The sequence below is a fragment of the Carya illinoinensis genome, chromosome 14 (assembly GCF_018687715.1).
Source record: "Carya illinoinensis cultivar Pawnee chromosome 14, C.illinoinensisPawnee_v1, whole genome shotgun sequence".
Classification (NCBI taxonomy): Eukaryota; Viridiplantae; Streptophyta; class Magnoliopsida; order Fagales; family Juglandaceae; genus Carya; species Carya illinoinensis.
The window spans coordinates 1,406,597-1,431,939 of NC_056765.1; the positions used below are offsets into that span (position 1 = coordinate 1,406,597).

The following is a 25,343-nucleotide window of genomic DNA, read 5'->3' on the forward strand; positions in this document are numbered from 1 at the left end:
TTATTTATGCATCCATTATCTACAGCTCATCATGTATTTCAATTTTCCTAATTCTTGTCTCCTCAATATGATAGCTGCTCATTTCTTTCATCCAAGAAAATATGATATGGCTGAGGTTGGACTAGCATTGCTCTTTTCCTCCCTTAATTGGAGCGTTAATAGACAAAATGGCATGTCACAAGGTCATTCACAGAAAGAAAATTTGGTTGGTTGGATTGCCATCTCTCTCATTTTCAAAAGCAATGTTAAGTGGAAGCCAGTAGGCCATCTCATGAGTGTCAGGACACGCATTTTTCAACTTTCTGGTTGGCTACTCTGCATCGAGACAGGGTACCTTAGAATTGATGAGTCTTGTGAAAGAGTAATGATCTACACATAATATATTTTCACAATATACTTCATAATAAAATTATAAAATGAAGATGTTTTTATAAATTAATATTACTTTTATAAGGTATTTTATAAAAATACCCTTCATTTAACACATTATTGTAAAAAATATTGTGTCTAAATCATTTCTCTTTTATTATAGTAAGAATTTTCTTGCAACCTGAGCTTGCTTTGCTGTCTGCAAAAACCTTCCTTCATTTCCCTTGATTTCTTTCATTCCAAAGAAGAAAAACATGGCTGAGGTGAGCTTGGCATTTCTCTCTGCTTCACTCGGCGTGTTGTTTGAAAGAATGACATCTCGTGAGGTGCTTCACTTCATGAAGGGAAGAAAACCAACCAAAGTGCTCTTATGGAAATTGAACAATGCTATGCTGTCTGTGAAGGCTGTGCTTGAAGACGCGGAGGAAAAGCAACTTACGGATTCTGTTGTGAAAGTCTGGGTTGATGAGTTGAAGAATGTTATATACGACGCGGAGGACATCTTCGATGAGATTGCTACTGAAGACCTGCAAAGAAAGCTGCAGGACGCTGAATCTCCTACCTTGGGAGGAAATTTACGAAACTCCTTCTCTGCTTTGCTTGAGCCTTTTTTCAAAAAGGTAGATAAAAAAGTTGAAGAGGTACTTGATAGACTTGAAGATCTAACAAAGCAAAAGGATTGTATGGGTCTACATGAAGTAGTAGGAGTTGGAGGAAAACAATATCCAGAAAGGTTGTCCACTTCTTACGTCTCACAGTCCGACACTTTCGGTAGGGATGAGGACAAGAAAAAAGTCATTGACTTATTGCTCTCGTCTGATGCGAGTGGCAATGAAAGGTGCGTGATTACCATCATTGGCATGGGGGGAATCGGCAAGACTACCCTTGCTCAACTGGCATACAATGATGGTAGGGTGAAAGAACACTTCAACCTTAAAATATGGTTTTGTGTTTCAGAAGAATTTGTGGTACCCAATGTAATGAAATCCATTATAGACCAGTCTGCAACTTCGTCAGCTCCTTCTACTGAGGATCCAGAGCAGCTTCAAGTTATTCTAAAGAAGAATTTGCAGGGGAAGAAATTTCTCCTTGTTTTGGATGATGTTTGGAGTGAGAAACCCTGTCATCACGAGTTCCTAAGCCAACTCTTGTACTATGGGACTCGAGGAAGTAAGATCATTGTCACCACAAGGAATGAAAGCGTTGCATTGGCCATGAAGGCAACTGCAACTCATCGTCTAAAGTTCTTAACAGATGATGATTGCCGGTTCCTTTTTGAAAAACATGCATTTCGTGATGGTAGCTCCAACGCAGATCCAAAGATAAAAGATATAGGTGAACAAATTGTGAAAAAGTGCAAAGGTCTACCTTTAGCAATCAAAGCCATTGGCGATCTCTTGTGGTCTGAATCAAATGTCGAGAGATGGACGAATATATTGAAGAGCAATTTATGGGATCTTCACATGGAGGGGACAAACATTCTTCCGGCTTTGAGGTTAAGTTATAAGTATCTCCCCTCATATTTAAAAAGATGCTTTGCTTATTGTTCGATATTCCCAAAAGATCATATTTTTAAAAAAGATCAATTAGTTTTATTCTGGATGGCGGAAGGTTTCTTGCAACAAACCGAAAAAGAAACTATGGAAGAAGTTGGAAATCGTTATTTCGATGCTCTTGTATCAAGATCATTATTTCAATATGAATCACCTGAAACTAAGTCAAGTTTTGTAATGCATGATCTTGTAAACGACTTGGCAAATTTCGTGACTGGGCAATTTGGCTTTATGCGGTTGGAGGGTGATAGTTCAAAAGAAATTGGGAAGATGACTCGCTATTTATTGTATTTCGGTGGAAGTTCAGATAACTCTGAGAAGATTGAAAATGATCTTTACAAGGCCAAGCAATTGCGCACTTTCCTAGCATTAGATTGTAAACTAGGGAGTGAAATCGAAATGCCAAGGGCACGGTGCTTATCCGGGTTAACTAAGTTCTCTGATTCAATTAGCAAAATGAAACATCTACGTTATTTGGATTTTTCTAATTGCAATATTAGCAGATTGCCCAACTCCATATGTATGTTGTGCAATTTGCAGACGTTGAAGTTATCACGGTGTAAGGAGTTGGAAAGATTGCCAAGAGATACGTGTAAACTCATTAATTTACATCATCTTGAGATTGATGAAACTGTCAAATTAAAGGAGATGCCGATACAAATGGGTAAACTTAAATGCCTTCAGACGTTATCCAAATTCATCGTCAGCAAACATGACAGTGGGTCTAGCAATATTGGAGAATTGGAAAAACTAATAGATCTTCGGGGAAAGCTTTTAATTCAAAAACTCCAAAATGTTAGATCAGCCAATGATGCTTTGGATGCAAGCTTGAAGGATAAGCGTTATCTCGAGGAGTTGGTGTTAGAATGGAATCCTCCAGAAGAAGTACTTGGTATTTCGGAAAGTCAAAAAGGTGTTCTTGAAAATCTGCAGTCACATGAAAAATTGAAAAGTCTCACCATTAACCACTACGGTGGGGAAGGTTTGGATTGGATAGGACTGGGGCTTCATTCATTGTCTAGGTTGAACTTAATTGATTGCAAATATTGTAGTGCCTTGCCATCTCTTGGGCAGCTACCTTCTCTTAATGAACTCTACATTGCTGGGTTTGATAGAGTTGTTACTGTGGATCAAGAGTTTTATATAAATAATTGTTCTTTTCGGAATCCATTTGGAAGACTGAAACTTCTAAGGTTGGAGCGTATGTCGAATTGGGAAAATTGGTTTCATTTGAATGTCCAAAATGAAGTCAAAACTTATTCTCAACTCGAAGAGTTGTATATTAAGAAGTGCCCCAAGCTAAGAGGAATGTTGCCTATACATCTTCCTTCGTTAAAAAAACTTGGGATTTCTGAATGTCGACGTCTCAAGGCTTCGCTCTCCATAGAATCTTTCCAAGTACTTACCCCTAAGGGAATAACAGAGTGTGGTAATTGGGAATTATTTGCACTTCCTGAACAACATAAACATGATGGAATAGTGGATTTTAATAATTGTCTTCAAGAATTACGAATCCGTAGGTGTTCCTCACTTGTGTCCCTTCTCAAGGAAGGTTTACTCTCTCCATTGGAAGTACTTGAGATCGATGATTGTGATTCTCTAGTGTCCTTTCCATTATACCTATTCTCAAATCTGAAGTATATTCAAATCAAGGGGTGCAGTAATTTGAAATCTTTGGACAAGCACATGCCAGAAGAGAGGTTCCCAGCCTCCCTTCGTTTTTTAGAGATAAGGAATTGTCTTTTGTTGGAAGAAAAGTTGAAAAGGAAAGAAGGAAAAGAATGGCTCAAGGTGGCTCGCATCCCCAACATAATCGTTAGTTACGAACGAATTCAAGGAGATGAACGGTTTCCAGGTGAGAGCCCCATGCATGCAACCTCATGAAGGCTTTTAATTGAAGTTATAAAATAAAATTTTGTTAAAAATTAATAAAAATAAAAGTAAAAGAAATATGAATTGGCATTATATATAATGTGTAAGTTGATGTGAGCATTGGGAATTGTTTTGCTGATCATCATCATGACTTAACTCTTTATTTTGTATCCAAATATAATCAAATGCATTTTTTGATTTGTTTTTAATATATAATATATAGATCCAATAATATCCCTCTCATTTCTTTTCGATACATATTATATATACTCAAATTAAGTCTCTTTCTTAATTTGTTTTGTAACTCCCTCATTGTTTTCATTCACAGCTTCCAGAAGTCCGGATGATCAATTTAGTTCAATGGACACGGAGTCCTCCCATGTGGTACCGGACCAATATGATCGTGAGTGGGACAATTGTATTGTCAAGTTGGTGGATGATGGAATAGTGGACTTTAATAAATGTCTTCAAGAACTACGAATCTATAGTTGTTCCTCGCTCATGTCCCTTCTCAAGAATGATTTACGCTCTTCATTGAAAGTACTTGAGATCAATGATTGTGATTCTCTAGTGTCCTTTCCATTAGACCTATTCCAAAATCTGAAGAGTATTCAAATCAAGAGGTGCAGGAAATTGAAATCTTTTGATTTGAATACTCCAGAACAACATGGTGATCATCATTTAGTGAAAGGTGGGATGCGCATATTCCTTCAATCTCTTTGTTATTTGGAATTAGTAGATTGTCCAGAAGTTGAGTCGTTTCCAGAAGGGGATCTGCCTTCCAATTTGAAGCAAATTGTGATCTGTCGGTGTAAGAAACTCATTGCAAACTGGAAGGAACGGGATTTGCAAATACTCCCGTCTCTTGAATGGTTGGAAATAATTTGGGACGACAAATTAGAAGATGATGTGAAGTCCTTTCCTGAGAGATTGTTGCTGCCCACTACTTTGACCAATCTTAAGATCTCTTCATTTGGAAATTTGGAATCTTTGGACAATAAGGGGTTTGAACGCCTGGCCTCCCTTGTACAATTGGTAATCCATTATTGTCCAAAGCTCAGGTGCATGCCAAAAGAGGGGTTCCTTACCTCCCTTCGTTTTTTACATATAGGGAACTGTGGTCCTATATTGACGAAAGAGTTGCAAATGAAAGAAGGAGAAGAATGGCTCAAGGTGGCTTCCATCCCCAACATAAGAATTGATTTTGAAAGAATTCAAGGAGATGATGAATGGCCAGGTGAGAGTCCCATGCAACCTCATGAAAGCTTTTAACTGAAGTTATAAAATAAAATTTTGTTAAAAATTAATAGTAAAAGTAAAAGAAATATAAATTGGCATTATATATATATATTAATGTGTAAGTTGATGTGATCAGCATTGGGAATTGTTTTGCTGATCATGACTTAATTACTCTTTATTTTGTATCCAACTATAATGAAATGCATTTTTTGATTTGTTTTTAATATATAATATATAGATCCAATAATATCCCTCTCATTTCTTCTCCGTGTACTCAAATTAATTCTCTTTCTTAATTTGTTTTGTAACTTTCTCATTGTTTTCATTCACAGCTTGGAAAAGTCCGTATGAATCAAATGGTTTAACGAACACGGAGTACTCCTCCCATATGGTACCGGGCCAATATGATCGTGAGGGGCTGGACAACTCTATTATTGGCGGGATTGTGGATGCATTAGATAAAATCATATCCGTACGTACGACTTATCTTAATAGAGGGTCTCTTCTATCATCTTAGTTACTTAAAATTCACATGACTAATGAATTACTTTTATTTTTCAAAAACAAATGCAATATTATATATATATGACTTTTCTTCTTGATTTTGGAAAAATCGTGTCACTCATGATTTGGTTGCTTTTTTTTTTTTTTTGCAATCTAGTATTGATCATGATCATGATCATATTGATATTATAATCTGATGTTATCATAGAATCCCCATATATAAATGTTAATATTTGTGTACGTATGTTGTCAAAATTAAGTTCTTTCACTAATAAAACAATTTATCTGCATGCAAGCAGCCACTACTCATTTTTCTTTAAATTGCACCATAAACTATTAAAATTGGCAATTTGCATCATAAACCTGACGTGCAATTTGTACTACTCTCAGCACTAAACATATATAATATTGCGCGCCTATACCTATACCTATATGATCATGAATATGTTTATCACGTACGTAATTGATGCATGTTACTAATTAGTGATTATTGGACTATATAACTCTTGAGTACTTTTAAATTATTTATATATATATATATATATATATATATGTATAATTGAATTGGGGTAATTCGTATTTGAATCTGAATTGATATTAATTGAATTGTTTTTATTTAGCAGGGTGCGTAAATTAGATTTGATTCATGAGAAGTGAAGATATTTGGCATTTTGAGATCAATCAAGTTTTCCGTGAAGAGAATGGTTTGGTAAATTTGGGAGCTGCTAGCTGCTAGATCATGTGAAACCTCCCTTGCTTCTGTTGCACAACTTCCGGCTAAATGCTTGCTAATTCCATTACATTGATAAATGGGACTTCAAAAGTGAATCATGGCCGCATGGCTAGCTAGTTTTGGATGTGTCATTAGAAATCATGATGGTAAGTAATTTGTTTATGGTTTTTCTTGCCATATGATTCTGTTTTGAAATATGGACGTTTATCATTATGCTTTCATTTGTAAACTTAATTTAGAATTAATAAAGGAGACAGATTAATCATACTTACAAAGAATAGAATAGTTTGGTTGATGCTATAGCAACTTAAGAGTTATTGCTATATATAGATGCTTCTTTTTACTCAGTTTTTCACTTACCAAAACGTACACTTATATTGCATTTTATGTTTTGGATCATGCAGGACTCCCTCTCTTTAAACACTAGTTTTATGCTTTTCTGTTATGATAAATAGTTCGAAAAAGAAGTATTAATGTATGAATTAGTTTCTAAGACTATATAGTTCTTGCAAGACCTTGGGTTTTAGATTAATATAACCGGCCCCCAAAGTTCTTCTCTCGATTGTAAAAAGTATTCATCCGCCATAAGTGAGGGTTATCAATAAAATTGGAGATACCGTCTCTCTTATGGAAAAAAAAAATCATGTTTATTGACCTCAATTTTGACATTAGATTTTATTATTTAATTAAGAATAATACTTATTTTTCCATGTAGCTACTGCTCTGTAATGGTATCAAGCAAAAAGAATAGTTATAATTTTAGAAGGTTTTAATTTTTAGGACTTAGTAATCTCTCTCTCTCTCTCTCTTTCTTTTTAAATAATTTATGGCATTCTTTTGTCGCAAATAAAAAATATCAACAAAATTTCTTTTATAATATCTATTGTAGTTCTACACTAAAAGAGGTTATAGCCTCATGAATTGTGGATTTTGTTTGTTTTTACACTATGCCTAATTACATTTTTATCCTCTTAGGTCATCATTAAAAATATAGGGGCCGAAACATGCATAGGCTTTTTCTCTTGACTTTTGTTGCAATTCTTTCAATTTCAAAACTCATGATTAAACCAAATTTTTGCAATAAAGATATTCATATCCTAAGTTTAAAACATTCTTAAAACATCCACTAAAATATGCAAATCATCAACACCCAACTTTTTAGAAAAATGATCCAAACTTTTTATCTAAAAGGCCAAACTCTTGAATCATATGGTTTGATCTATTTGAAAGCATCTCCAAGAACTTCAAAAAATCCAAATCTTTCTTCTAATATATTCATAACATATTTCTAAGAATAATCATATTTTGAATCATCAACAAAAGTTATCAAAATCACTAAAACAATACTTGAAATTTTCGGTTTCATCCTAAGTCCAAAAATAGATTTTGTTTCTAACTTGTTTTGATCAACCTTTTGATTTATGACTTATAAAAATGTGATTTTCAAACCAAAACATCACATGGTTTTAAATTAAAAGGTGTCCTAAAACAGATTTAAGCTTCAAACTCAAGACCACATGATCAAAAATCAACAAAAACATAATTTTAGTCAAGAACATCAACACTTTGGCTTATCCGAATATCTCATTGCATAAAAATTCTTATCTTTGAATCTAATATTAAATATTTTCAAACTAATATTCTAACATGTATATAAGAGGTTTAGGATCCTTCAATAAAATTATCAAAGCCATTGAAATATTTTTAAACCACAAAAGATTTAAACTTTCTCATATCAAAACAGAAACTGTTTTTCCTTTTATAGTTTCTAAGTTTCTAGATATAAGAAACTCTTTTATCAAAACATTTAATCATGCAACAAATCCTCAACCAATAATCATATATACATGTTAACAATACTCCATAAAAATTTTGGATCAAGATGTATCCATTAGCTCGGTCAAAAACTCCAAAATATAACATACTCTCCAGTTTATCGCTCAGAATGACCTTTCTGAGGTTTAAACAATATTTGACTGATCAAACGATCTTCAAATAGAACAAATAAGATATCCACGTAAACTAGACTAAAAAATGAATAACTTTAATATAAAAACTTTGTGAGAAAACACTTGCATAAGTTTTGAAACGGGCGTGCAAAAGAACTTTGAAAAGCTGTCCAAGATAGTCTTTTATTTTCTTTCTATGGAATGTGGGACTGTAGCTAGAAAGAGAAACCCTGACTGCAGCTAATGCCATCACTTTTAAACTTGCATGTGACATGGCAAATTGAACTTTTAAGTATGAAATCCGTTTTTTTGCAATGACCTATTTCTCAATTAGAAATGTATTTGCAATATATGTGCGACACGATTGTCTCAAATTGACATGCAGTATCAAGCATCTATTATATGATAGTAACATCTTTCACTTTTGGTGTCTATCAGCATATAATTTCTCTAGGGCATTCTCATAGCACAAAAAAGTTTTGTTTGCAATGGCATACTGTGACCCTTTAACCTTAGAGTTCAGATTAAGTGAGATAACACTTCTCTTTTTGATAGGTAAGATTAAAGTGTGATAAAACTCTGAAGTTCTTTCCTTCTGCAAAAAGATGTTACCAACATGAATTGAATAATAATCTATCCTCAACAAATCCCTCATTCAGGCCATAAACTGACATAATAGGAAGCAGTCACCCTGATTGTTCAACTGAAAATGATACGACTAAACAACTGCAGTCTCCCCCTTTGGGAGATGCTTCCATCTCATCTCAATATCCAAACACCACAAACACAAACACAAACACTTTTCAATTTCAAATCTTCAACTTTTTTATTTAATCATTACCTAATTACACCACAAACACAAACACAAACACTTTTCAATTTCAAATCTTCAACTTTTTCATTTAATCATTACTTAATTATTATAACCTTTTCAAATCTCATAACAAAAATAATATTAAAAAATAATATTCTAACAATATTTTAACTTTATAATATTTTTATTCAATTTTTTCTCTTTTCTTTCCCAAAACCCCATAAAACATTTTACCTCAAACCATTTCTAACTCATCTAATCTCAACTCAAATATCTCACTACTATTTACAAACCATCTCAACTCGCTATCCAAACCAAGCAGTGCAGCGAGTTAACCATGGGACACAATTTTCCATAACAACGACATAACTAGGGTTAATCAACTCATCTTTCTCTTTACAGGAGAATGGGCCTCATTCCCATAAAATCTGCATTCTGATGAAGGTGGTATTTGATGCCAAGCCTCCATGTTAACAAGCTGCCAAGCCTCCATGTTAATAAGCTGTAGACTTCACTAACAAGTTACTCGCTCCATTTTGGTCTCATCTTTTCAATATTACTGTACAAAGCTTAACAAACGCTATAATCTTCCAGTTAAATCATAGAACACCAAAGCTAATGGCTCCACTTAGAGCAGTAGTCCATAGTGGAAGTATTTTTATATGACTAATAAGACTTTGCATATCAGAATAGCACTTTCAAAAATTCTATTTGCCCAGTCCAGCCCCGTCCGTATTTCTTCATGTCGCTTTCTTTCACTCCATCCATGAACTATTCCTTGCACCACACAAACTAACTTCAACTCCTATTTTTCACATTGAAGTACCATTTGAATCTGAAAAAAAAGTCGTGAATACTTTTAAACTCAAGTGAAATTGGGATTCTATTTCCAAGAGAGAGAACAATTCCACTTCAAGTCGATCTTTCCTGATTCCCTATTCCTTTGGAACGCGTCCCACATTCAGCCTGTTCTACGAAAACTACCGCCTAAGAGGGCACTTAAGTTTAAATTACAACTACATATAGAATAGAATAGAATTTGAACATGAAAGAAACCCATTGGATTTTCGCGCTGTTGCTAGTCAAAATTTTCAGCAGCAGTAAGGAGAAATTAAAAAAAAGGGATATTTTTTCGATTAATTTCCTAATTGTTTCAGCAAACAGTGAGCTTTTTGATAAAACATCAAGACATGTTTTATAGCTTTGACCAAATAGATTACAGCATTTTGTTACCAAATATATGACCAAAGACAATTCCACAAAAAGTCTACACATAGAAAAAAAAAAAAAAAAATCCTTCCACGACTTGAGCAGAACAATCTAAACATACCCAGAAAGCAAGTTTTCATCTTTAAGCTCAAATTCTCGTACACAAAAAGCAAGTTTACATCTTTAAGTCAACATCACCAAACTATTAATTGCCAAACTTCAATCTTACCGCCGGATAGAATAACATAATTTAAGACAAAAAATTGAGGAAAATTGAGAATTGGGTTACCTCATCATCGTTCCAATCAAACATCTCTGAAAAACCGGGAATAAATCTCTACGCAGAAACCCAAATCATAGCCGCGCACGTAGATTGACTCGCACATTTACCAAATTCCCTGTAGGAGAATCAATCTAAAATCATCCGATTACTCAAGAAGTTTAAGAAACTCAAGAAAAGTTCAAGAACACAGATCGAGAGAAAAGCTAATCTTTTGTGAAAGTAAAATGTATAACTAAAGAATGTACAGAGTAGTTCAACTATACATACAAGGAATGAAATACATGTACAGCGTATGTGCAATAAAGTAAATTGACAATTAAAGGTTTTGTAAAACTAGCTATTTACAATAACTGTTTATATACTTCAATATTCCCCCTCAAGATGGAGTGTGAATGCATATGCTAGTTGATGTTGAGAGCTGACATGTAGAGTTCTAAACACACCAGATTGTATCTTCTCTCGAATCAAGTGGCAGTCAATTTCTATGTGCTTAGTTCTCTTGTGAAAAACAAGGTTTGCTGCTATGTGAATTGCAGCTTTACTATCACAAAATAGCAAGGCTGGAAAATCATGAGTAATCCCAAAATCTTGAAGTAAAGCAATTAGCTAAGTTAGTTCACAAGCAGTGGAAGCCAAGGCTCTATATTCAACTTCAGCTGAAGATCTGGAAATAGTATTTTGCTTCTTTGATTTCCAAGAAATCAAATAATCACCCAAAAACACACAAAATCCAATCACTGATTTTCTAGTGTCTGGACAGGTCGCCCAGTCAGAATCTGAAAAAGCCTTCAGTTCTAGCGAAGAAGAAGATGGCAAAAAAATTTCCTGACCAGGTGTACCTTTGAGATACCGTAAAACATGATATGCTGCATCCAAGTATGTTTGAGCAGGTTTATCCATGAATTACCTCATCATCGTTACAATTTGTAACATTTGACACCAAAAGGATAGCCCAGAAAAATACATTTCCTAGCTCTAGAATCAAATTTTGATATTTGAAAAGCAAGAGTGCTAACATAGCATAAACAACCAAACACTTTTAAACTAGAATAATTGGGCTTTTGAGAAAAAATGGGCTTATAAGGAGATTTGTTAGACAGAATAAGAGTTGGTAACTTATTTATTATGAAAGCTGCTGCAACTTCTAGTAAATGCCTATGTTTTCTTTATACTACCACATTCTGTTGAGAAGTGGCTACACAACTCTTTTGATGAATGATGCTTTTAGCAGAAAAATATGAAGACATATCAAACTCTAAACCATTATAACTTCTAAGAATTTTAACCTTAGAACTAAATTGTGTTTCTACAAGAGCAATGTAAGAAATGAATTTGGTTCTAGTTTCAGATTTGGTTTTCATTAGATACACCCAACTAGCTCTTGTAAAATCATCAACAATAGTAAGAAAATATTGAAAACCATCTAGAGTAGGAGTAGAGAATGGGCCCATATATCACAATGGATTATTTCAAAGGAACAAGAAGTACGAGATTCACTATGTGGAAAAACCAATCTTGATTGTTTTGAATAATGACATATATCACAATTTGTATGTCTAGAAGGAGTTACATCATAAAAGGATCTATGTATCAGACTTTGTTTCAGAAAAGAAGCATCAGATGTAGATGCTTTATGGTGCAGCAAATAGTAAAGTCCACTTCTTTCTTCACCTAGACCAATTGTCTTCCATGCATACAGGTCCTGAATGAAGCAAAATTTGTTTAAGAAGATTAGACAACAATTAAAAGAGTGGGTAAGTTTACTAGCTGAGAGGAGATTAAAGGAAAATGAGGGAATACATAGGACATTGTTAAGAACCAAAGAATATGGTCAATAGCTCCAGTGTCAATAATCCATTGAATATCAAGATATGAATGATACTTCTTAGCAGAAAACAAGTAAGGATTGAAAGTCAGATTGGAAAGTGATTTACCTGATTGATTGAAAAAGGACTAAGGATTTTGTCGAGATGTGGTATCTACTAAATGAACTGAAGAAGATTTGTCAGCTGAGTTATGCATTTCAAGCAAAGAAAATAACTGTCGACATTGTTCTTGAGTAAATGGTAAGGAAGGTATCTCACTAACTTGTATGTCCTGTGAAATATTACCAGACAAATTACCATCAACAGAATTGATTCTAGGTTTATTGTTCTTGTAGCTAGGAGGATACCCATGTAGTTTGTAATACTTTTCTTTTGTGTGTCCTATCAGTCCACAATGACTACAAATGGGCTTCGATTTTTTAAAAGACTTGAATCTTGTACCAGATCTATGAGAATCATGTGTTGTAGAAGCCAAAACAGTGGGGTCCAGATTAGAAGATTTTGGAACATGAAGACTACGATGACGTTCCTCTTGTAAAACTAAAGAGAAAACTCTGTTTATGGGTGGCAAAGGGTCTAGCAATAGAATTTGGGCTCTAACATTAGAATATTATCATTAAGCCCCATCAAAAACCGCATCACAGATTCTTGTTGTTGGTATTCTAATACTACTTTCAATATACCACAATTGCAATTAGGACCACAACCATAATTCAACAATGGTCTAAAACTCGACAATTCATCCCATAAAGTTTTCAACCGAGTGTAATAGTCACTTACAGACATATCCTCTTGAAGCAAAGAGGAAATTTCTTTCTGAAGTTGAAAGATCCGTGGTCCATTTGACTGTGAGAACCGTTCTTGAGATCAACCCATAGTGCAGCAGCCATATCAATGTAGATACAACTTACTACAATATTCTTGGAAACAAAATTCAAAATCCAAGAAAACACCATATCATTGCAGCAGAGCCAAGCATCACGCGTAGGGTTAGGCGAATTTGGAGCCAAATTCAAGCTACCGTCAATAAACCCTAACTTGTTCTTTTGGATCTGCTCCAAGAATTGTAATTATCACCAGTGAGCAATTGAGAAACAAGGAGAAGGCCTGGATTGTCACCATGATGAAGAAAATACAGACTAGCAAAATTGTCTGTGAGGTTAACACTTGGAGGAGAAACAGATGACTCAGTGATTGAAAAAATAATCAAAAATGAAGAGAAAAATTCTTCTAATACCATGTAGGAGAATCAATCTAAAATCATTCGATTACTAACGAAGTTCAAGAAACTCAAGAAAAGTTTAAGAACACAGATGGAGAGAAAAGCTAATCTTTTGTGAAAGTAAAATGCGCAATTAAACAATGTACAGAGTAGTTCAACTATATATACAAAGAATGAAATACATGTACACCACACGTGCAATAAAGTAAATTGACAATTAAAGGTTTCATAAAACTAACTATTTATAATAACTGTTTATATATTTCAATATTCCCCGGGAAAAGAAGAAGCTTACAAAGAGAGCATCAAACTCCCAAAGAACAAAAACAACATGCAAAGAGATTGTCTTTTTAACTTCTATTGCTGATGTTGTTGTTGTTGAAGTTGTAAGGGCAAGCTCAGCACCAACGGAGTAAAGCGGAGTTTCGTAGAGTTGGGGAGCACGTGACGTCAAGTGGGGTTTGTGATTTGCGGAGTTGGGGAGCGAGTTGAGCGACACGTGTACCGGCATATCTGAACTTGTGGCCAGGAGAGAACGATCTAATGCTGGAACGTGATTGGCCGGAGCAAGATTTGAATTTTCATTTGGGTTTGGATTCATTTTGGGTGGGTGGATCTAGTTCGTGATGGAGGTTTCTTTCAGTTGGGCCTCCGTGGGCCTGGTGCATGGCTGTTGCGTTTCTCTCTTGTTTATATCCCAATTTTTATTTTTCCTTTTTCGGGGGCGACAAAAAGGCCATTTTTGGGATTAATTAGTTGAGGTGGGGGCCCAATGAGGAACATGAAATGATTATTTATCAGAGGTCTGTATAGTCACTTTTAACAAAGTGCAGCCAATTGCATCTAGAGTTTTTAATTTTCCAGTAGCTTATAATTAGAGATTTCGTTTGATAAATAACGTTTGTTTGGTCATGTTGGGTATGAGATTAAGTATGGGCAGTAAAGAAAGTTTGAAAGGCAAACAAAACTAAACGACTCCACCGGAGATCGAACCCGGAAGCTCTGGTTCAGTAGACCAGCGCCTTGGGCCATGGAGTCCTTGATGAAAGTTTCCCTCACAAATGTCTTATCAAACTTCTTGAATTGCTCCCCGGAGACTTTAGGGTTAAATTATTATTATTATAATTATTTGTTATTTCTTTCTGTAATAAATGAATATTTCTTTATGGGTGAAGTGCAGAATTAATTGGTGTTCAAAGGATTCTATAATGAATAATACTAACTGTATCTAATAAAAATAAGTTTGTACTTAAAACTATAAGCAAAATTGTTCCTACTATAAGAGAAGGCCGGCTTAGTCCCAAAAAAGCTCATTTTCACATAGCTGGATTGGAAGTGTTTTCAAGCTATAAACATCATGATTGCAGTCTGTTTTCCTAGCTTGATATTACGGTGGCCATGTATACTTGAGGGGAGGAATGAGATATATGGGTAGTTTGGAGTTTAATGTTGTTGTATTATCGTACGTGGTCCTCTTTGTTGGACCTTTTTTTTACTAGGTATCCTTATTTTCCCGCATGGTCTCGTCTTGAATTTATATATATGGTACTATGCACACCTACTATATATGTATGTAAATGTTTTTTTTTTTTTTTTTTGGCTAGTTGATCTTTTTATAATGAATTTGTTAGGACATTTATTTAAGGTTGCATGTAGGGGTGAAACTTTAAACTAGAAAATCAAAAAACTGGCCCGGCCCAGACCCATTGGTCTGGTTTTGAAGTGGTCCAATTTGGACTGGTTCCTCCATTTTAAAAACAAGTTAAATCTAGTCCAGTTTTGATTTTTGGCTTTTCAAGACCGGACCGAACTGATTTATAAAATATATAATTAATTTTTAATATTATATCAAATATTATATATATATAATTTTTATATATAATATATATAATTATATATGAAATAATTTTATATTACAATTTATAACATAAAAGTTAAATCTTAAATATGAATATTTATTTGATCATATGTTATTAATATACAATATATATTAATTATATTTTATGTCCTAATGCTTTAACAAACTTAAGAGTTATATATATATATATATATGGATGCTTCTTTTTACTCAGTTTTTCACTTACCAAAACACTTATATTGCATTTATGTTTTGGATCATGCAGGACTCCCTCTCTTTAAACACTAGTTTTATATTTTTCTATGATGATAAATAGTTCGAAATAAGTATTGTATGGATTATGATGCAAAGAAAAAGAAGTATTGTATGGATTAGTTTCTAAGAATATTATATGGTTTTTGCAAGACGTTTGGTTTTGGGATTTATATAACCTCCAAAGTTCTTCCCTCATTTGTAAAATATATTCTTCTGTCATAACTGGGAGTTATTAATAAAATTAAGAATACTGACCCTCTTATGTGAAAAAAAAAACAATTAGATTTATTGACCTCAATTTTGACATTAAATTTTATATTTAGTTAAAATAATACTTATTTTTTCATGTAGCTACTGCTTTGTAACGGTGTTGAGCATTTTAGAATGGTTATAATTTTAGAAGGTTACAGCCTCATGAATAGTAGATTTTGTTTGTTTTTACACTATGCATAGTTACATTTTTATCCTCTAATTCATCATTCAACATATAATAAAATTTTTTATTATTATAATATTTGTTATAATAATAATAATAATAATGAACTTACAAATAATCTAAATTGAAAGATTTTTGTTTCTTTTATATATGAATATATATTTTATTTCTTTTATTAATGTTATGAGATCTTTTTATATCAGTAAAACTTCTCTTAAAATATAAACTATATATCTATATTTTATCTTTAATGTCTTTATATATAAAAAGTATCTATTTAACAGAAAATTGTTGTTTAATAGTTTTTCTTATTTTTCTGTTAAAATTAACACCATTCATTTAAATCCACGTGAATGTATCAATATATCGGACGAATGGAACGAAGGCATAAATATTAAGAGAGATAATATCCAATCTTTATATAAGACAAAAGATTACGTGGAGGGATAAATATATTACTCGATTGGAACAAAGAGCTTTGAGAGTCGTGCGATGGAAAGTCAAAGGGCTAAAATCAAAAGGCTAGAAAAGTAAGGTATTCAAATAGATATGGATGGCTGGGTGACCACGTGGTATGGGCAGCCGTACACAAATTTTTAATGAAAGACATAAACAAATTTTATATTGATCATAAATTTTATATTAAAAAGCTGCATAATTTTTATTTATTTAATGTTAGTTTAAAGCCTAGAATAATAACAATAGAAATATATATATATATATACTAGTCGAGGTGTAACGTGCGATGCACGTTTGCTTCGTTGCATTGTTTGATTAATTTATAGAAATTTGTCAGCAAAAATATTATACAGATATACACAACAAAATAAGTTTGTTTTTTTGTTTTGCTGTTATTCTAACTCAGGGCCGTATTGGATGGGACTGATTGAAATAACATTGAAGTTTTTATGTCTTTGTTGGTTGAACACTTCTGGGTCTACAGCAACTTGAATCATCTATTGATTTTCTGAACACTCTGCTGCCATTTTTTCTATAAATGGTAAATGTTCCTGTGTATTAAAACAGTATTATTTGTTATTGTTATATATAGTTGAATTATTTTAGGTATAATAAAAGATATATTTTAAAGGAGAAATAATATTTTTTTGTTTAAAATGAAAATATAGTAAAAATAAAAAAAGTTACCTCTCCAGTATGATTCATGAAATCAATGGCTGAATGACCTAATGCTTCTTCTGCAAGTTCACCGAACATAACAGCTGGTAATTTTCCTGTCTCATCGTCAACTTCAATATATGCTCGACAACTATAAAGAGTCAGAGTATCATTTTTTGTAAGTATTGATAAAATTAATATATGAGAAAATTTTGAAATGAATTATAAATTGTTGAAATGTAAAGAATGTGTACCGTGGTTCAGCAATACTTTGATGTTTGCAGTGATAACAAAGGAAGTTTTCATTTTGCTTATGGCCAGTTCCTTTGTTACAATTGGTGCATGACATATAGAAGAAGATTTGTTGCAAATTTATGATATTTATCTTTCCTTTGATCCAGAATTTTGCTTTCTATATGATATTAAAAATGATATTTTATATGATAAGAAGGAATATAAATTTAAAGATAATGTTAGGAAAAGTTATTTACCTCCATTGGTTGTAAACTTTTTAATAATGCAGCAACGTCGCAATTTTTTGTTATTTGTCGAATGCCAACCGAGGATAAAGGTACAGGTGGATATTTTAATGATCTTGCAATTATAGTTTCAAGTCTTGAATCATTAATTGCAACCCTTAAGAAAGAAAAAAAAAATTATGATTGGAATGTTTATAGTAGAGATGTATGAATGAAAAATTTTGTAAGTAATATGAATTACCATCTTTGCAGTGGTTTTGCCTCGGGAATAACAGGGTTGATTGTAAATGCACTTGTTGGTCGAGATGAAAGAGACAGTCCTGTTTCATCAACATAGATAATTATTAATTAAAAAATATAAGATTTAAAACAGTTTGAATTATTAAAATTACCATTGTAAGAGCGAACTTTTAGTTTTGTTGCAAGTATAATCGGTTTTGTTTCGATTATATCTGAAATTTTTTGGCATTCATCTTGAACGAAACGACCCCACATAGTCAATGAGATTGGATTGAAGCTATGACATAAAAATGAGGAAAATCAGTAAAAAATATATAAAATGAAAATTATAAAGTAATTATAAAAGATTAAAGATGGAAATAATTTTTTACCTTTGATCTATGACATACATTTCTTGAAGAGTAGCTGGTCCATTTGTTAATGTTATTTCTTTAGGGGCTTTTATATGAAGGGCAACTGCTAAGAGATCTGATTAAAAACATTTAAATTATTAGTTATTGATGAAAAAAAGATTTTAAAATAAAATAGTAAATTACCTATTTCTGCAATTGAATCTTTATAAGCATCCAATTCATCAATGGGAATCAGGTTGTACTTTGGTATTTGAACCTGATCTTCATTTTCTGGTATTTCTTCAATTATTGTTTTTGCGTTTATAACCCATTGATATTGATGTGAGTCCATTCTATATTTAGGATCCAGTAGCTTTACATATGCATTAATAATATAGTAAGATTGAAAAATATGCAAAGTGTCTTCCCTTGAATCAACATCATTTCCAAATATTGTTGCTTGCAGACGATTTCCCTGTGCCATATAAGAAAGTGTAAGTTGTTAGTATTTATAATAAGCAAGAAATTTGTTTTTTAAAAAAGTAACAAAAAAATTTATGATGAAATATAATTATATCAAAAATGTAAGAAATGGTATATAAAATGTGTGTATATATGGTAAATAGGTAAAAAAGTGTTGTACCTGTTCATCAACCAACATTAAATTTTGGTACTTGACTGATGAGTGTTGGCTAGTTCGTTTGGGAGATTTTTCAACTACAAGCATTTTGATTTTCCAATCCCTTGTCTTTGGAGTAATATCTTTGATTGATGTATAAGTGGTCCGCATTTTGAAAGCTAATAAATTAGAAATAAATGAAATTTATAAGTATAAAGAACAAGGAATGTAATTAAGTAAACAATGGAATAAAAAGTAAAAAAAAAAATTGATATGTATTAATTACTTAATAACAATGGAGTAGTAAAAGATTCAAAATTCAAAATTGAAATTATAACAAATATTTAATTTATTTATAATAGTTAAAATTAAATTTTAATATTTTATTTTTTTACCTGTGTAACATCAATCAGAGGAGGCTAATGTTAATACTTCTGTGTAGACAATATTTTTTGTGTAGTTTTTTTCTGGTTGATCAGTTGAGATTGGTCGTATCAAAATCTTGACTGCAGAAATAGTCTTAGCTCTTGATAAAGCTACATATAATTGTCCATGTGAAAAGACTGGATGAGGTAAGTATATTCCAACAAAATCCAATGTCTGTCCTTGTGATTTGTTTATACTCATTGCAAAGCTTAGTTTAACAGGGAATTGAGTTCGCTTGAATGGAAAACCGCTGTTTTCATCAGGACTTGGTAAAAATGGAATTCTTGGAATAAAAACTTTTTTCCGACTGTGATGACCAACTGCAATTTCTGCGTGAATAACATTACGATCAAAATTGCGACAGATTAGCCGTGTTCCATTGCATAGTCCTTCTGAAGGATTGATGTTTCTTAATAACATGATTGGGCAATTTTCTTTCAATAGTAACTCATGTGGAGGAAGTCCATTTGGTGTTAAAGTATGTAAGAAGTCTTCCATGATTGCCTGCTCAGATGCATCAATTGATTCATCAAAACTGTAATATTGTTTTAACTCCCCAGGAAATCTTTGGATCAGCAAAGTGTTTATTTCTTCAACATAATTGTTCTTTGGTGTCAATATAGCTCGATTCATCATGTTTGAAATATTTGTTGAATAGTCAGAAATATCATGAAACACAGCATCTATTAAACGATCCAAAGAAGCAGCATCATTTTCATGTGGAATTAACATGGCTGTAGGAATCTTGACATGTTCATTAATTGTAATTGGTGGTAGCCCATTCCCTAAATCCAATATGTATCTTGAAAAGTTTGGATCTAGTCTTGCTCGCATATTTTCAGTCAAATAAATTTTTGTCAATTTAGGCCATATGTAGGAAGAAACCAAGCTAGCATCAATTTGTTGTTGTCTTGTTCCTTTTGGGACCACAGGTAGAATTTGACGAAAATCTCCACCAAAGACAATAACTTTTCCACCAAAAGATAATTCTGAATCATTAATATCTTTTAGCATTTTATCTAATGCTTCTATGGATTCTTTTTTAGACATTGGAGCTTCATCCCATATGATCAACTTCGCTGTTTGTAGTAATCTTGCAAGTCCACTTTGTTTACTGACACTGCATGTTGAATTTTTGTCGACATTTAATGGAATTTTGAATCGTGAATGTGCAGTTCGACCGCCAGGTAAGATTGATGCTGCAACACCAGATGAAGCAGTTGCAACAGCAATTAGTTGTTTTTTTCTTATTGTAGCAAGGAGTGCCTTGTATAAAAATGTTTTTCCTGTTCCACCAGGACCATCAATAAAGAATGCAGCAGCTTGATTTGATAAAACTTTTTGCAAGATTGAATTGTAAGCATGTTGTTGTTCGCTGTTAAGCAGTGTTGATGCATGAAGATCTTCTTCTGGTATTGGAATAGCCAATTCGTCGTCAATTTCTCTAGATAGAAATCCATCTTCATCAAAATCAATGTTTTGGTCAATAAGATGGAAGGAATTAATGTCTTTACCCATTGATTCAAGGATTGTGGAGATAGAGTGTAAAGTTTCAGTTCTAACATTTGATGAAGAACATCCAATTAATTGGAAATCAGCAGACATATCTCGTTCAAAGCGTTCCCAAAGATCTCTTGGATTTGTTGGATTGCAATAAACCAAAATTGTTGCGAATAGTCTTCTTAAACTGAAAGGCATTTGATAAAAAGAGGCTTCATATAAGCATTCTTCCAAGCTATTATCTCTTTCCAATAAACCATGCATGGTTGCTGCCTCTCGAAATGTGGGAGCCAAAATACTATTTACAGTCTTAAGATGTTGAAATGATAGAGGACCTCTTATATGATTTAATAATATTCGCAGATAATACCTTTCTCCTTCAAAAGGATTTGCTGTAACAATTCGGCCTATCACAATTTGTTTCTTTCGAACAGTCCACATTTTGTATTGCTGACTCCAAACATAGAATTCAGGGAATTCTCTATATAATAATTTTCTTGCATTTTGATCAACTTGATTTGTTGCGAAGAATTCTGTTAGCATTGATTTTGCTGAAAGATCAGAGTTCATCACATTTGTTAAGTTTTCATGAGCACGGAAAGTCACCTGGTGTTGATTTTCAAGATGTAAATGTAGACTATAAACTGCAGGATGAACTTCATTGACAATAAATCCAAATATTCTCCACATTGCCTCTGGTGGGGCAATCCATCGAGCTGATTGAAATCGTTCAATTTCGTCAATTTGATGAATGCTTTGTTCAGGAACTAAATTGAATGCAACACGATCATGGCCTTTATAAATGTATTTGTAGAGATACTTGACAGCTTTAATTGTAGAACATATCTCGACATTGATATGGCAATCAAACATTGCAACTAAATAAGGGTTATATGGAACAACCCAACGATTATCCAAATCATGGCCTCTAATTCTGGCTGTTCTTCCATTGTTGGAGCGTCTGTATATCGGAAAGCAATCATTTCCAATAACAGTGTTTGAAACAAAATGTTTTGGGTAATTATTTTTGCAACAACCATTTTTTTTCATGCATATATTTGCTGGATTTAGATCTCCGCATGGTCCATGCATCATATGTTTGATAACAGCTGTATAAAGATGTAAGTTGTTGTCTTTGTCAGGTAATTCAGCAGATACGATCTCATCAAAAGATTCTGGTGTATATAATTTCCAATCTTGACGCAATATAATCAGAAAATGAGCATGTGGAAGTCCTCTCTTTTGGTGTTCAATAACATATACATATGCTGAGATTTTTCCAAATATTTCTTGCTTGAATAATTGATACTTCAGGTCTTCTAATTTTGCTTTAAAAACTCGAGCAATTAAGTCAGGCCGATTTTGAGTTTCTTCATGTGGTTGCAATTCATTTGAAATCTCTTTCCAGTTCGGATTGCAGGTCATTGTCAAAAAAATATCTGGTTTGCCATATCGTTGAACTAAAGTCATTGCTTCCATATATCTTTTCTTCATATCTCTTGGGCCTCCGATAAAAGATGAAGGCAAAATTATACGCTTGCCAATTCTAGAAGCATTTGTTTCTCCAAGATCGATGCTATCAACAATACCTTGATATAATTCAGATCGAATGTGTTGTTGATTGCAGCGAAAATAATCTAGTCTTGAAGTTTCTATCTTCACGTACATATCAACAACAAATTGTTGAAGAAGTCGACCAGAGATTAGAAGAATAGATTTCAACTTTTCTCTGATTTGTAACTTGTAACAATAATATTCACGGCAAGAAACAGTTGGATCTTTTCTTTTTCGGTTTAAAACTACAGGAGTGATAAGAAATTATTTAAAAAATTGTATAATAAATATGCTAATAATAAGTTTTAACACAAAAAAGATAGTGTAAAAAATTTAACCTTGTTGTTCTCTTCTGAGTAATTGTTCTGCTGATGTTGATTGGTGAGGATTGAGTAATTCAGCTGTGGAATTATTGGTAGATACAGATGCACTTCTTTTGTTGATTCTTTGTATGCCTTGGTGCCATCCAATATCACCAAAAGGAAATAGCAATGGATATTGAAGCGGATCATAGCAACCAAAATAATATTGAACTAAATGACTCCCACCAATATGGTTAAATACAAAGATGTCACGAGGTGTTGAATGTTCTGAATCATCGTTTTCAACCCAAATTGCTGCAACTTCTGATGATGTTGGGGCGTTAAACACCCGTTGATCCAAACCAGGATTTGATTTTATACAGATTTTTTGATACTCTAAATTTGGTAAATCACCAATAGATCGGAAAAATGTAGAATATGGATTTACACGAAGGATATCCATAAGTTGAGCAATAATAGAAGGATTCATTCTGATTGAATCAACAATGCGATTCTCAAATTCATGTTCAGTGTCATAAAAATATAGCTGCAAGTTAGAAGGTTGACCATCTGAAGGAACTAAATTGGGAAGATAATGATAAATCTGGCCTTGAGCTCGAAATGTATAGATTCCTCTATTTCTTTGGCATAGATTTCTGTCAAACTTAACTCCAAAAGATGTGAAAGCAAATTTGTTGTTATACGTCCGAACATATGTCCAAAATTGTATAGATTCAGCAGTATTTGAAACGAACAAGTTATAAAGTTGATCTGGAACATCATTTGTTGCCAAAGAAATTGATCCGTCGGCACAGCAGAAACTATTTGTTTCATGAAAGAATCTCTTTGCTTTGCAATGTTTACAAGGTGGCACATTTGGTAAAAAATTAGCTTCAACTGGAACATTTTGTAATATTTGTCTATGCACAACATTATGACGATGTGATCTGCCTATTAAGTTGGGGTAAAAAAAAAAACATAAAAAATTTCAATAAAAATAATTGAATTACTAAATTTCAATCAATATTATATGTGTACATAAAATTGAAATGTAACATTATTAAGAAATTAATTATATTTTAACTTCTTACCAAAAACAGATCTTGGTCGAACTCTTTGAGAACTTGATTCTGATTGATCAACAAGAACTGCCTATTTTGTAAAAAAACTAATTATTTAATAAAAACAGTAAAATAAAATATATAAGGAAAAATAAATAAAGTTTATAAACCTGTTGCAGTGTAACTTGTTTGAAAAGTTGAATTGTCTCTATTGGTGCATTTGTTGATGTTTCTTGCAATAAATCTACAGAGCAGTTTGACGTTGCTGAAGAATTGAATAAGATATTTGATTCTGCAGATTCTTCGGGACTTCCACCAACGATATTAACGTTTGAATATACGCTAGTTTCTTGGGAAGAGGTCATTCTAACAATGTTAAAATTACGGCCAGAAAGTCTGGGTCTTTTTCCATGAACTTGTTGAACATTAGAATTTTGAATATCACGAATAGATTGGAGATGATCATCTAATGTATCATCAACTGATATAATCATTTGATCAGCATCAGATGGTATTGAATCTTCTAGACGAATGATATTTCTTTTACAACTTTGTTTCTGAATACATTTTTCTTTTGTTCTTTGTATGAATTCAGCATTTTTGTCTTCTGGAAAATCTTCAGATGACATTTTTGTTTGTTGATTGTTTCTGAAAAAGAATTTTATTTAATTATTTGTTTAAGTAAAGATTTTATAATTAACAAGTATAATTTCATGATAAATTATGTTAACAAAGCAAATCATAAATTGAAAATTTTATATTGCTACAAAGTAAATAGTAAATTAACGAATAATTAGAATTTAATCTAAAATATTTACAAAGTGATCTAATTTAAATTTTCCTAAATATTTGTTAAATAAAAAATAAAAGAATATATAATAAATATGTTTATGTGTATATATTTTATATCAATAATTATTATGCAAAATAACAAACAGTTAAAAAAAAAGACGTAGTTTAAAGCATGAATTAAACAAAATAAAGAATTTTTAATATGCATAACAATAAATACTTACAGTTTCTTTAGCTAGCACAAAATAAGATTTGCTGAATTTGTATCTTTCAGTTGATAATGTAATCCCTATGTTTGATAAGAAAAAGAAAAAGTTATGTTATTTTTTTGAAATCATCACTTTTTATAAAATTTATAAAGGGAACAAAATGTTTTAATTTGTTGTGATTTATTTTGATGAAAAACAATATAATAAGTGTTTTTAAACATAAATATACAATAATTAATAAAAATTATTGCTAACAAATTCTTGATAATTTCATCTGTAATTTTAGACTATTGAATTATATGAAATAAGTTATGGAAATTTCTATTGTGTATTGACTTTGTATTTATTTTAATTTATTTTTTTAATTGGTAGATTTGTTTTAGATGGTTAAATTGAATAAATGTAAAATTTAAAGAATTTGTTTCATAAAGAACATAAATATATAATATTTTATTTTACAAACATTAACCATTAAACAATTGGCCATAAATATTTTTTTGAATTTATGGCTATATATTTTTAAGCCTGATAAATTCAAGTTTGGATAGAAATTAATGTCTAAATGTGGTAATATATTTAAAATTACTATTT

The 25,343-nt window shown here is 32.2% G+C and overlaps 2 protein-coding genes across 4 annotated transcripts; one reads left to right on the forward strand and one right to left on the reverse strand.

Moving 5' to 3' along the window:
* The first annotated feature begins 336 nt into the window (after positions 1–336).
* On the forward strand, positions 337–6,937 carry LOC122294509 (putative disease resistance RPP13-like protein 1). 3 transcript variants are annotated; one of them, XR_006237664.1, is made up of 5 exons: positions 344–3,777; positions 4,123–5,031; positions 5,366–5,505; positions 6,161–6,416; positions 6,675–6,937. XR_006237664.1 is itself a non-coding variant. In XM_043103298.1 (4 exons), the coding sequence occupies exons 1-4, from the start codon at positions 624–626 to the stop codon at positions 6,167–6,169; spliced, it is 4,212 nt and encodes a 1,403-aa protein (XP_042959232.1). In that variant the 5' UTR covers positions 344–623; the 3' UTR covers positions 6,170–6,576. The 3 variants fall into 3 exon arrangements, 1 of the variants encoding a protein (XP_042959232.1); XR_006237665.1 differs by lacking the exons at positions 6,161–6,416; positions 6,675–6,937 and having other exon boundaries at positions 337–3,777; positions 4,123–4,829; positions 4,906–5,031; XM_043103298.1 differs by lacking the exon at positions 6,675–6,937 and having other exon boundaries at positions 6,161–6,576.
* Positions 6,938–13,127: 6,190 nt separating this feature from the next.
* LOC122294639 lies at positions 13,128–24,380 on the reverse strand. The gene is made up of 10 exons (XM_043103542.1): positions 23,922–24,380; positions 23,782–23,842; positions 22,727–23,641; positions 19,341–22,633; positions 18,494–18,764; positions 18,329–18,425; positions 18,110–18,234; positions 17,959–18,037; positions 17,269–17,389; positions 13,128–13,403 (listed from the first exon to the last, which is right to left on the reverse strand). The coding sequence occupies exons 1-10, from the start codon at positions 24,378–24,380 to the stop codon at positions 13,128–13,130; spliced, it is 5,697 nt and encodes a 1,898-aa protein (XP_042959476.1).
* Positions 24,381–25,343: the final 963 nt, after the last annotated feature.